Source organism: Gekko japonicus, unplaced genomic scaffold, assembly GCF_001447785.1.
Source record: "Gekko japonicus isolate JY-2015 unplaced genomic scaffold, Gekko_japonicus_V1.1 scaffold713, whole genome shotgun sequence".
In the NCBI taxonomy this organism is placed as follows: Eukaryota; Metazoa; Chordata; class Lepidosauria; order Squamata; family Gekkonidae; genus Gekko; species Gekko japonicus.
Genome location: NW_015172026.1, coordinates 722,495 through 734,273, shown reverse-complemented (window position 1 = coordinate 734,273; position 11,779 = coordinate 722,495). Strand labels below are relative to the sequence as shown.

General features: G+C 50.2%; 1 protein-coding gene across 1 annotated transcript in view; it reads right to left on the bottom strand.

Annotated features, from left to right (window-relative positions):
- Positions 1–957: 957 nt before the first annotated feature.
- Positions 958–11,779, bottom strand: part of ATL3 (atlastin GTPase 3) — a 46,884-nt gene continuing 36,062 nt past the window's right edge. Inside the window, exons 11-13 of the mRNA XM_015420571.1 lie at positions 11,194–11,265; positions 5,696–6,127; positions 958–2,860 (exon numbers count right to left, since the gene is read on the bottom strand). Coding sequence (XP_015276057.1) covers positions 2,774–2,860; positions 5,696–6,127; positions 11,194–11,265 — 591 coding nt within the window. The 3' untranslated portion in view covers positions 958–2,773. The remainder of the gene's footprint in view (positions 2,861–5,695; positions 6,128–11,193; positions 11,266–11,779) is intronic.

Here is an 11,779-nt window from a genome sequence, read left to right as displayed (position 1 = left end):
AGTCTGGCACCACGGTGGGAGGTGCCTCGGGTTCCTCACGGAGAGGCGGCTGTGGATCCGGCCCCCAGCATAAACAAAACACACATACTTCAAGCCTGCCACGATTTCGGTATCTTGGTCTTTATTTCTTGCCGTTTCAAAGTGGAATGCAATTTTTTTTCCTCTTGCGCTTTATAAATACAGTTTGGCAGCTACGCCCCATGGCATGGGTTCCCCAGCCAAAAAGTTTAACGTACGGTGAAACAGAGCTGGACAGGGAACTTCTCACGCACGGAAAAGAAGGGCTCTCGGTGACACAAGGAGAGCTAGAATACAACCCTTGGCTACAGAAACACATTACAAGGATACTGGTTTTTTCCCCTTGCCCAACAATTGTGTTTAAAAACCTTCTTGTGGGGGGAAAAAAATAACTGGTCCCTGATTTGAGCTGAAGCCCCCCCACCCCTCTTTCAAGACACTCCTTGCGCAAAAAGCACTTCTCCATTCCTCCATACCAACTTGGGCTTCAAACCTCTTCCCAAACAGACGGGCAATCTTCTAACTACAGAACACAAGCCTATACAGGGAAAAAAGGGCTTGGGGGGGGAGAGAGAACATGGACTTTAGCACCCAACAGCCTACGCAGGCTGGCTTTGCGCATTACATGGATGGCGGGGGGGGGACACACACAAGCCATGGTCCTTTGCACTGCTTTGAACAAGCCATGGGAAAGGCGTGACCTAGAACTGTTATTGTGAGACTGGACGTACTGGGGAAAGGAAGCAGGCTCCAAGAGTGAGAATGCCGCCAAGGCGGAGCAAAAAGGACTGCACGGTCGCAAACACGGGATCACGCGCAGACAGCTCTCGATCCAACTGGTGTAGACGCAGAGTCGCAGTTAGGGTTTGTGCTTACGTCTGGAGAAAAGGGCTACTGTTGTGCTGCAGAGGGAGGGAGAACTTGGGGGTGGGGGGGGGGGGGGAAGGAGGCTGCCCCCTGACCTTATAAAGCTATTGAACCACAAATATGGAGAAGCCGTGGCACCGGGTTTGGAGGAGAAAGGAATACTTAAAGGGGTGGCGGGGTCGGTACAAAAGAACAAACGGATTCAGGTGAGAGACGGACCCTGGAGGCCTCTAGATCCAAGAGAAAAACAATTTTACCAGGCCGCCTTGGCATCCCCCCCAAAAGCCAAGCCAGCTGATTAGCTTACAGACCAGAGAATCTAACAGTCATGAGGGTTTTGGAGTTGATTGCAGAAGGGGGTTGAAACAGGCTGGAAGTGGGATGTTTCAGGTACTGTAGGCAACAAGAGCTCCCCACCCCGGAAAATTTGCCCCAAAGGTTAGCCTTGCTGGCTGCTCTCCTTGGAGCAGGACGGGTGGCGGATCTCCAAGACCCGTCTCCAGATACCAAGACCCCTCTGGGAAAAGTTGTAGGTTTTACTTAGCGAATGAATCTGGCCCAGGCCTCCCAAATTCTTGGCCAAACACTCCAAACTGGTGGGGCTCTGGACTAAAGTTCCTGCTGCCACAGGCGCTTCTCCGTCAGCAGCGCAGAACTCTCCTGCCTCCCCCCACCCCACAGTGGCCCACTGATCTCCCCCAAATGCTGCTCCAAGGGGACAGGGAATCCTCAGGACAAATCAGGGGTTTTCAGCCTGAAGGCGGAGCTGGAAGAAATGACACCTTCCTGTCCGTTAGCAGGAAATGTCCATCTGCAGCCCTGGACTCCCAGGCGCCACCCTTGTATTACAGTCCTGGGAGGCCAAAATAAGAGGAATAACAAACTCCAAGGGGAGCCACTGTAAGTGGCTGCTGGGTCAGAGGCTGCATAGAGCTATTCCCACGTTCCTGAATCACAACGTGCACAGAAGGGCTAGGGACAGCGGTCTCAGGACCACAAAAGGGTACGCTGCCACATCGGGGTTTACGATCCATGCCTCTGATCCCCACCCATACCTCCGGAAAAGCCCTGCGTCTACAGTTTGAACAGGGAAGGAATCCAAGGAAGGAGGGGGTGGTCACTGTGCCCACAGCAAGCCACAGCTTTAAGGGAATGAAACTGAACAAAAAAATGGGGGGGGGGGTATGATGGGTCAGAGGCATCCGAGGAAATTAGAGGGTGCTCAAAGTATTTGGTCTTCTCCCTGCCCCCCACAACAAAAGCTTCTGGAGGTGGACTTCTAAGGCAGTGATGGGTCAAGGGAGTTTCCCTCCATGACCAGAGGTGCAAGGTGCGATCCACAAAAAGGCACAAAATAGGAGGGTGTTAAGGAATGCGTGGTTCACTTTTCGTTTTCTTTTGGTCCCGGGCGCTCCATGGCCTCCTGCGCTGTTGTCTTCACTGGGCGGAATGTAGCCAAGGGCCCCAGCAACAAGACAGGCAAAGCGCTTGCTGACCAGCGGGGGGGGGGGGGGGGGGGGGAGGCCGCCCGGAGCCCGCTTCTCATCCACAAGCGTCCAGAAGAAAGTGACAAAAAGCAGGTGGTCAAAGGAATGAGATCAGCAACCTGGGTTTTTCCCCCCCCTCTCCCACCCCTTCCCCGAGGAAGGCACTAATTGGTACAGAAAGAACCTTAAAGCTGCATTATTTTCCTTTGTTAAAGTGCAGGAAGTAAAATAAACAGGAAAGGGTTCTTTTTTTAAAAAAATCAAAATAGGGGAAATATCCGGAGCCTGGGCGGGCTCGGAGGTACTCTGGAGAAAGCCCGGAAAGCCGTGCCTGGATTTGCAGGCTGGACCAAGGCCATCGCCTTCAGCCCAGCGACGTTTGGACCTCTCGCGCCAAGACCTTACTGGGATTTCCTGTCGTTGGCACCTGTCCCGGACGATGTACTGACTTCCGCTACCTGAGTGGAATTATTCGCCTGGGACGTCACCTGGAAGGGAGAGGACGGGGGGGTAAGACAGGCATGATAAGCTGACTGAAACAACAAGGAAAACAATTAAGCAGGAAAAAAATATCTATATGCTATTAGCCGTGTGGGGCTGTCATCTGCGGATAGCTAAATCCATGGATCAGGGCCACGCAGAGGCTAAAGAGATTTTTTTGCGAACTTGGGGGGGGGGGCTAGTTTATGACGGCAACCGGCCTACAAGGGGACTCGCACACAGGCCACCGCGGTCAGCTTCAGGGCGGAATAGGGATCTGAAGCCAAGTCTTCTTGAGCAAAGTCTGCTCTATCTGCTACACTCCACCAGGCGTAGCTCATGCCCTGGAGAATGCTGGCAGTCACTCAAATGCAGCTGACAGCATCCGCCGGCGTTACCTCCAAAAGGCATGGATCTGTTTTTTGGATGCCCACAATGTATCTGCGTTTGTCAACCAATAATGGTCTGGTCTCAATTGCTCTTTGCCAGCGCATACTTGGAACTGATCGATTCACCTCCCGACTGTACGAAAACTGGCAGGGCACGTCTCCAATGAGCTAGAAGACCCTTGAAATTTGCTGCCCATAGCCCAAGACATCAATTGCTAGAACTGCCCATAAATGGAACTCTGACAGACCAATGTTTGGTCGTAAAGTGGCCTTTTAAGACACTGTTCTCCGCTACTAGCCCCTGCTAATCACAAACTTTCTGCAAAGATACTATCAAGGGAGACGTTTCTTGCTATCTGTCCTTCTCCTGCCAGCCTGCAATTGGCTTGTTACAGCCAGTCCCAAGAAGATGGGCTTTTTAAATGTCTGGTTGAAGGTATAAGGAAGCTGTAGCTGTCTAACGAGCGTAGGGTACGCTTTCAAGTCCACTCTTTTGTAAAAGAGATTAATAGCGGGGGGGGGGGTCGTCTACTAGTAATTGGGGGACTTGGATTAGAGGATGCCCAAATTTCAGGTTTCGAAGTCAAGTGGAAGTACCCAAGACACTGTGATAACCAGTGTTCCCTCTAAGCTGAGTGAGTGTGAGCTAGCTCACGGTTTTTTAGCCTCCAGCTCACACATTTTTGTTGTAGCTCAGGAAGGATGGGCACCAGAGCAAACCAATTTATGCAGTAGCCAAATCGCTCGCTCACAGCTTTAATGCCAGTAGCTCGCAAAGTAGAATTTTTGCTCACAAGACTCCACAGCTTAGAGGGAGCATTAGTGATAACCCCATTAAAGTCAGGTGGTCCCAAGAACCGTTTTATACAGGACAAGCAGGGGACCCAAGAGGACGTGAAGGGCAGGGGACACCCCATTCTAACCCCCCTCCCTGTTAGGCACTGCAGCTCACGCTGTGATTAGCAGAGAAGAAAGCATGCCCATCACACTTTTCACTCCAAGCCACCTCTGGCTGGGTTGCAACAGAGGTCTTGTGATATTAAGATTAAGATGCCTTGTGTACATTTTTTTTCTCTCAGTTGTGATACTGCACAGACCATCACTTCTCCATTTGAGGATGGGGAGGTAATTTTTTTTTAATTTTCTTTTTTGGCTTTTTCTGAAAACTTGACGGAAAACTCCAGGTTTGTCGAAACATCCCCCCTTCCAGGACCTGGCCCCACCGTGTACATTTTTAAATCCGCACTCTGGGGCCAAATTCCACATCGTGTTAGATTAGTGAGGGGGTAGCGAAGGGGAGAGAGAGAGAGAGAGAGAGAGAGAGAGAGAGAGAGAGAGAGAAGGGTGCAGTGGTTAGTGTTGGACTAGGCTCTAGGAGACACAGCTTCAGAGCCTCACTTTGCCATGGAAGCTCGCTGGTGACCTTGGCCTGGTCACACACTCTCAGCCTCACCTACTTCAGAGGGTTGTGATGAGGTTAAAATGGAAAGCAGGCTGATATAAGCCACTTTCGGTCCATACTGGGGGAAATGGTGGGGTACAAATGAAGTAAATAAACACAGAAAGACTATAAGCCGCTATACACAAGTGTCTTGCGGACACATTAAAAACAAACTCATGCTTATTCTAGCTTAAACTTCCTTGGACTAGCAGCCATTTCTGCAGCTGCTCTGGAACCCGCATCTGACAGAGGGAGCTCTAGTTCATGAGAATGTATGCTTTATGCAAACGTGCACTGTGAGTCTTTTAGGTGCCACAAGACTCCTGTCTGTTTTTGCCGTAACAATCTTAATGCAGCTCTCCCTCCTGCATACTAGTACATGAATTTGAACACCAGTATGGCTAAATACCAACAATTAAGTCACAGGTCATTGCTGCTTTTACCAGCACTTCCAACCAAAACATGAATCACCGAATCATAGAATCATAGAGTTGGAAGGGACCTCCAAGGTCACCTACTCCAACCTCTGCACAATGCAGGAAATTCACAACTTCCTCCCCCCACACCCCCAGTGACCCCTGTTCCACACCCAGAAGATGGCAAAAAAACCCACCAGGATCTCCAGCCAAACTGGCCTGGAGAATAATTGCTTCCTGACCCCCAAGTGGCAATCAGCATTTCCCTGGGAGTGTCAGAAACAGCCTCGAGAACTAAGCACTGATGCAACCCTTCCTGCCCTCCCTCTCATGATCTGCCTAAGTTCACAAAATCAGCATGAACTGATTTTGCACTCTGTCTTCCAAAGCAAAGTATAGGAGGTTCACGACAGAGATGCCAGAGCCTAGACTGACACCATCTTGTGCCCACAGAGGACCCTGGCCAGTGGTGGCCACATGAGACTACTTTTCTTGTGCCTTTACGATTGAACACAGACAGCCACAAAGACCACCGGCACCCTTCCCCTCCAGTTAAACCATCCCATCACAACACACACACAGTCCCAAGGCACCCACCGTTCCAAGCAGAAACTCGGCAGTGGTGTCGATGACGACGCCCAGTTCGCGGTACTGGCCTGAGTAGCGGATGTAGCCCCAGGCCAGGAGAGTGATGAGCAGCAACCCGACAACCAAGTTGCAGAGCTGCGAGACGATGTCCAGGCCGACGTAGCCTGTGACGCCGGAGCTCAGGTAGAGGGAGACGATGCCGCTGAAGATAATGGCGGGCGTCCGGAAGGTGTTGAAGATATTCTTGCTCTGGTTGTGCTTGGCAAAGTCCTCAAAGAGCTGCTCCATCTCCTGGACCAGCTCCTCCTCGTAGCGCTGGCTGAACTCTTTGCCTCCCATCTTCTTGATGCGCTGGAAGTGCTGCAGGGCCATGGTGCTCTGCACGCGGTGCTTCTCCGCCAGCAGGTCTGGCGAGACATACGGCTTGTCCCCGCCACACAGCTGGAGGAAAAGAACAGAGGGGTTCATTGTGATGCTCAGCTGTAGTCGCACCTTGCTCTTTGAAACGTTTATTACTGTTAAGAGAAAGATAATAGCCCCATGTGCTGGTTAATTTTGACAAATTGTTCGCTCATTAGTGGGGAGATAGTGAATAAAATTGGTAGGCAAAGGCTGGGTTTTTTATCTCCATCTCTCTCAGTGACGGAGGATTCGCCCGCGGCAGAACCAGACTATCAGGAGGAGAAACTGATGTGCGGCCGGCAAGATCGAAAGTTTTACTTTCCTCCTGCCTGAGACTTTCTCTGGAACAAGAACCTGCTTTTCAAGACAAAGTGAGATAGTTCAAGTGGCTGGGTTCTTTTTTCAGTTTTCTGTCCTGGATTCTTGGAAGTAGTGATATTTATTCTTTTGTAAAATAAATTGTCTTTCTTTTGAAGATTGTAGTTATTGAATGGGCATTTGGGATCTAAAGAAAAAGCTCACGGCACCTCTAGTGAGGCCCGGGTCACACGGGCCGGATAATCCGCAGGGGAACGGAAGCTGTTAACTGTGGAGAAAAAAGAAGCGCGGTAGCGCAATCTCACATTCCCCCGCAGCTCCATCCTCTGGCCGTCAGCAGCCGATCAGACCAGCGAGGCAACACAGCAGGAAAACAACAGGACTGCGTCTGTGGGCATGCGCCCGACGCGGAGGCTGCTGGATGCGACGGGCTACCAGTGTGTCTCCGATCAGATGCCCGCCCGTGTCGCACATTTACTGAAAGCTAGTACTTCGAGGCAGGTAGATTTTAACTCCAGGTTTTCCGCGGGAAGCCATGGGTTGGCGGCGGGTACGCTCCACTTGCCAGATGTGCCGGTGTGATCGCGGCCGAATAATCCGCCCACCACCCGTGGCTCTCCCGCAGCTACTTCTGCGTGTGAACGGGGCCTGAGTTTCCCTTTCTCCAGGTCGGGAGGAGGGCTATATCACAGGGTGCATCATATTCACAGAGAAAGGCCAAAGAACGGGTCCCCTCCCCAAGTTTTCTGAGCTTACGGACACCTTTGGAATTCTGACACAGTGCTGGTGAGTGCAGCCACAAAATGGCTGCCACAGGAGGTGGAGGCAGCCACAAAATGGCTGCCACAGCTTCCCTTCAGTCACACATCTTCATGATGCGGGGGGCAGCTGTTGCCAGTGCCACAGCAACGTTCTTAAAAACCTGTCTGGCCAATCAAATTGACCAAAACCCCACCTGGCCTTGTCCACTTTCTATAAACAACTGGCGGGTGGCGGGAAAGGTGTCCTCCTCCTCCTCCTCCCCCTCCCCCTCCTCCTCCAGTTAAAAGGACCAGAGAGCTACTGAGGTCGTTAATATCAAACTGCGGAGAGGGGCTGTGGCTCAGTGGCAGAGCATCTGTTTGGTATGCAGACGGTCCCATGTTAAATTCCCCAGATGTCCAGTCAAGATCAGGTTGTGGGCGTTGTGAAAGACCTCAGACTGACACCCTGGACAGCTGCTGCCAGTCTGAGCAGACGATGCTGACCTTGACAGACCGAGGGCCTGATTCAGCAGAGCGGCTTCATGTGTCCGTGCGAGGAGAGGCCAGCCGAGGCTACCAGCCACAATCGCTAAAGTGAACCTCCGGATTTAGAGGCGAGGCAATCTACCTCTGAATACCAGTTGCTGGAGACAAAGCAACTGGGGATGGTTATCCATGCCACGCAACGAAAGAAGCACCAAGGAAAGAGGACTATCCTGTGACCTATATGGATTTGTAGAGCATCCAAGGTGGAAGGTTTCCCAGAGTTCACCTGTGCAAAGAAGCGTTAGAGGGCGGGGCAGCTTAAGCCAGTAAGAGTTTGGTGGGTGTGGTCACTCTTCCTCAGCAGAGGCAGGTGCAGAGAGGGAATGTGTGGGAGAGGTTTCCAGGGTTTGGGGTGCAGTTTATGTTGTGGAATCAGGGCTGGATTGAGTCTCTCAGTCCTCTGCTAAACCTCTGAAAAACCTCTGGTACACCTATAATACTTTAATATCTATGGTAAGAAGCCTATACAGTTGAAACTTTGGTTCTGTTCTACTCCCAGCAAGCTTCAGGCCGCTGCTCTGTGCTGTCTGTGGCCTTCACTGGACATGATGTGGCTTTTGGCTACTAGGAGTGTTTATAACCTTAACACAGTCAGATCCCACTATCAAATTCTAAATAGATAAGATTACCAGAAACTAGCTGCCTTGATTCTGTGAGTCATCCTGGCTTAACCCAGCTTTCCTTGACTTTCCTGACCCCAGAGATAGAAAGAAAGGGCTGACTTTGCAGTGTATGTCAGATATATGCCAAATGCTTGTCACAGACTTGACTGACGGTTAGATTAGCTTCTATGGGTAAAAAAGAGTACTTAATGTCGGATTTTATACTTGCTCCTTGTTGTTCCGATCAACCACCCAGCAGTTATGGGTCTTGGCAGAATAACCAAAGATACCCTTTATAGAATTATAACCAGTGTTCCCTCTAAGCTGAGTTAGTGTGAGCTAGCTCACAGTTTTCTTAGCCTCCGGCTCACACGTTTTTGTCTTAGCTCAGGAAGGGATGGCTCCAGAGCAAACTAATTTAAGAACATAAGAACAGAAGAGACACCAATGTTGGATCAGTCCAACACTCTGTCACACAGTGGCCAGAAATACCAGGTGCCATCAGGAGGTCCACCAGTGGGGCCAGGACATTAGAAGCCCTCCCACTGTTGCCTCCCCCCCCCCAAGCACCAAGAAGACAGAGCATCACTTGCCCCAGAGCCCCTATCTATACCTTGTGGCTAATAGCTACTGATGGACCTCTGCTCCATATGCCTATCTAATTCCCTTTTGAAGCCGTCCATGCTTGTAGCCGTCCATGCTTGTAATTTATGCAGTCACCAAGTCGCTCGCTCACAATTTTAATGCCAGGAGCTCACAAAGTAGAACTTTTGCTCACAGGACTCCACAGCTTAGAAGGAGCATTGATTATGCACTGTTTATGTATTGGGGTTGTCTTGAAATATTCTGTGTTGAATATTGAAATGCTACAAAAATGCTTTCTGACTTAAGAATGTATAATGTAATAAACTGAGTCTTGATTTAGAACAACTGTCTCTGTCTCTCTCTCTCAATACAACTGGGAAACCAGCCTCTCTCCCTCCCCAAAAGGAATACAGTGGGAATAAAGGTGCATGCAAAGGGCCCTGCACCCCTCATTTCCCCATCAGTTTAAATTACAAAAGGGGGGGGGGATATAGAGAAGGGAAACAGGATTCCACATGAGCGCTGGAGAATTAAAATTCAGCTACAGCAGATGACCCTGATCTGGATGGCCCAGGCTATCCTGATCTCGGCAGCTAAGCAGGGTCAACCCAGGTTAGTATTTGGATGGGTGACCTCCAAGGAATGCCAGGGTCGCTATGCAGAGGCAGGCAATGCCAAACTACCTCTGAACATCTCTTGCCTTGAAAAACATAAGCTGCGACTGTCAGCTAGGCCTCTGGCTAGTCTAGCTGCTATGGGTGTGAGGGAGGGACTCTGGAATTTTAACTTTTGTTTTTGCTGTGTTTCCCATCTTTCTTTATCTATGTAACCGAAGCCTTTGACCTTGAGTGTCTGGTGTACTTTTCTCCTGAGAATTATTGCCCGTTACTTTGGCAGGTTTCTACCTGGCCTCTGATTGGACGTGAGCCATCAGGGGACACGCTTGAATAATGTATATCAGCTTGCTTCCCGCGCTTTAAGGCAGTTCTAACACAAAAGCGTTTAGATCTCTCCATACTCTCAGTGTCTCAATAAACTTTACTTCTTTGAATGAAAGCTGTTGGGAACTGATTGCTGCAGGAGTCTGACAGCGATTTGATAGCACTCCACGCACACACAGCAGATGCTAATGAGGGGGACTAGGCAGCAACTGCAAGCACGATCCATGTAATAGACTAAAGTCGTACCTAGGCTAGTCTAAAATAATAGCTTGTAAAACTAGGGGGGGATCTCGGATGTTTTGAAGAAACTTAACAGGATGTATTTGGATGGAGAAGGAAAAACGAAGACATTGGAAGAAGGGTGAAAATGGTGTAGAAACTGCTGGGACTGCAAACAACAGGGGAGCCGAAATAATGCCTGGGTCAGTTCCAGCCTCCAGAGAGGGCATCACCGGGTTCACCAACCACATGCCCAGTTCCCTCTTTTCTTTCTCTTGGATAGAAATTCATAGAGGACAACAGGGTGGGGGAAAGACCGCGGCCTTTTATGGGGAGGGGCTTCCTAGCCCAGCCATTCAGAGAACAGAATGGAGGCGGAGCAGAGTGCAGTGGCTAGTTTCAGACCCAGGCTGGGGAGACCCAGACTCAAATCCTCACTCTTTCACATCTTGACCTACCTCACAGGGTTGTTGTAAGGATAAAATGGAGGTGGGGTTGAACCATATTCACCACCCTGAGTTCCTTGAAGGAAGGGCAATATTATTTTAAAGAAAGTATTGATAAAATGGGAGGGGAGCTGTAACTCATCACCCCCACTCTGCCTTTGACACACACACACCATTAACAGTTTACCATGAACCTGTTGCTTACTTCTTTTTTTGGAATATAATCCAAGACTAGTAGAACTTGAGGGAGGGGAGGGTTGAGGGAAAATGAGAGCTAGCTTGGTGTAGTGGTTAAGAGCAACAGATTCTAATCCGGAGAGCCAGGTTTGAGTCCCCACTCTTCCACATGAAGCCTGCTGGGTGACCTTGGGTCAGTCACCGTTCTCTCAGAGCTCTCACCTACCTCACAGGGTGTCTGTTGTAGGGAGAGGAAGGGAAGGCGACTGTAAGCCACTCTGAGACTCCTTTGGATAGTGAAGGGTGGCGCATAAAACCAACTTCTTCTCTTATCTTATCTTAGCATCCTCTCTCAAGACTAGCACCTTGAATTGAGTCCAGAATGCTACTACAGGCAATCCAGCTCACGTGATATGGACAGCGGTTGTGAAAGGAGAGATACTGCATCCCCACAGATGCACGCATGCACGTGCGCGCGCACACACACACAAACAAAAGGCAAGCCCTGCTCGGCTGCTGTCCTCTCACCTTTTCCATGTTGGTGTAATACATGTCCTTGGCCGAAGCGACGGCAGTCAAGTTATTGGCTTCGGCGGTGGCCTGGGAGGGCAGAAAAACAAAAGAAGTCTATGTTTGCCAACAGTTCCACCCTCTATCCCCACACACATCTCTGGGGGTCCTCTGCCCAACTCTGCAGCTTTTTGTACCCTACTCCAAGCTGGTATAGGTCTCCGCACACTTTGGACCATACCTTGGCAACCGTGAGGCTTAGAAACTTGGGTTTTTTAAAAAAATGAAAGCTATTTTTAGGCAGCTGAAATCCACTCCCCCCGCCAGATGCTGAGTAGCCTACCACCCATGTCCCAGTCGGCAGCTGCCTCAACACTGCTGTGTTCCAGTACCCATCCGGGAGCAGGAAGAGATTTAACTCTGAAGACAGCACACAACGAGGAGACAGAAGGCAGGAAAACCCCCAGACATCTCAGCTACACCCATTTTTGAGCATCCCTGTGCTCTAGGTCTGGCTCCTTCCCATACCTTCTGCCTAGTCAGACCATTGGTCTATGCTGCCCATTGGAACTCTAGGAAGAAGAGGTCTTTTTCCCAGGTGCCT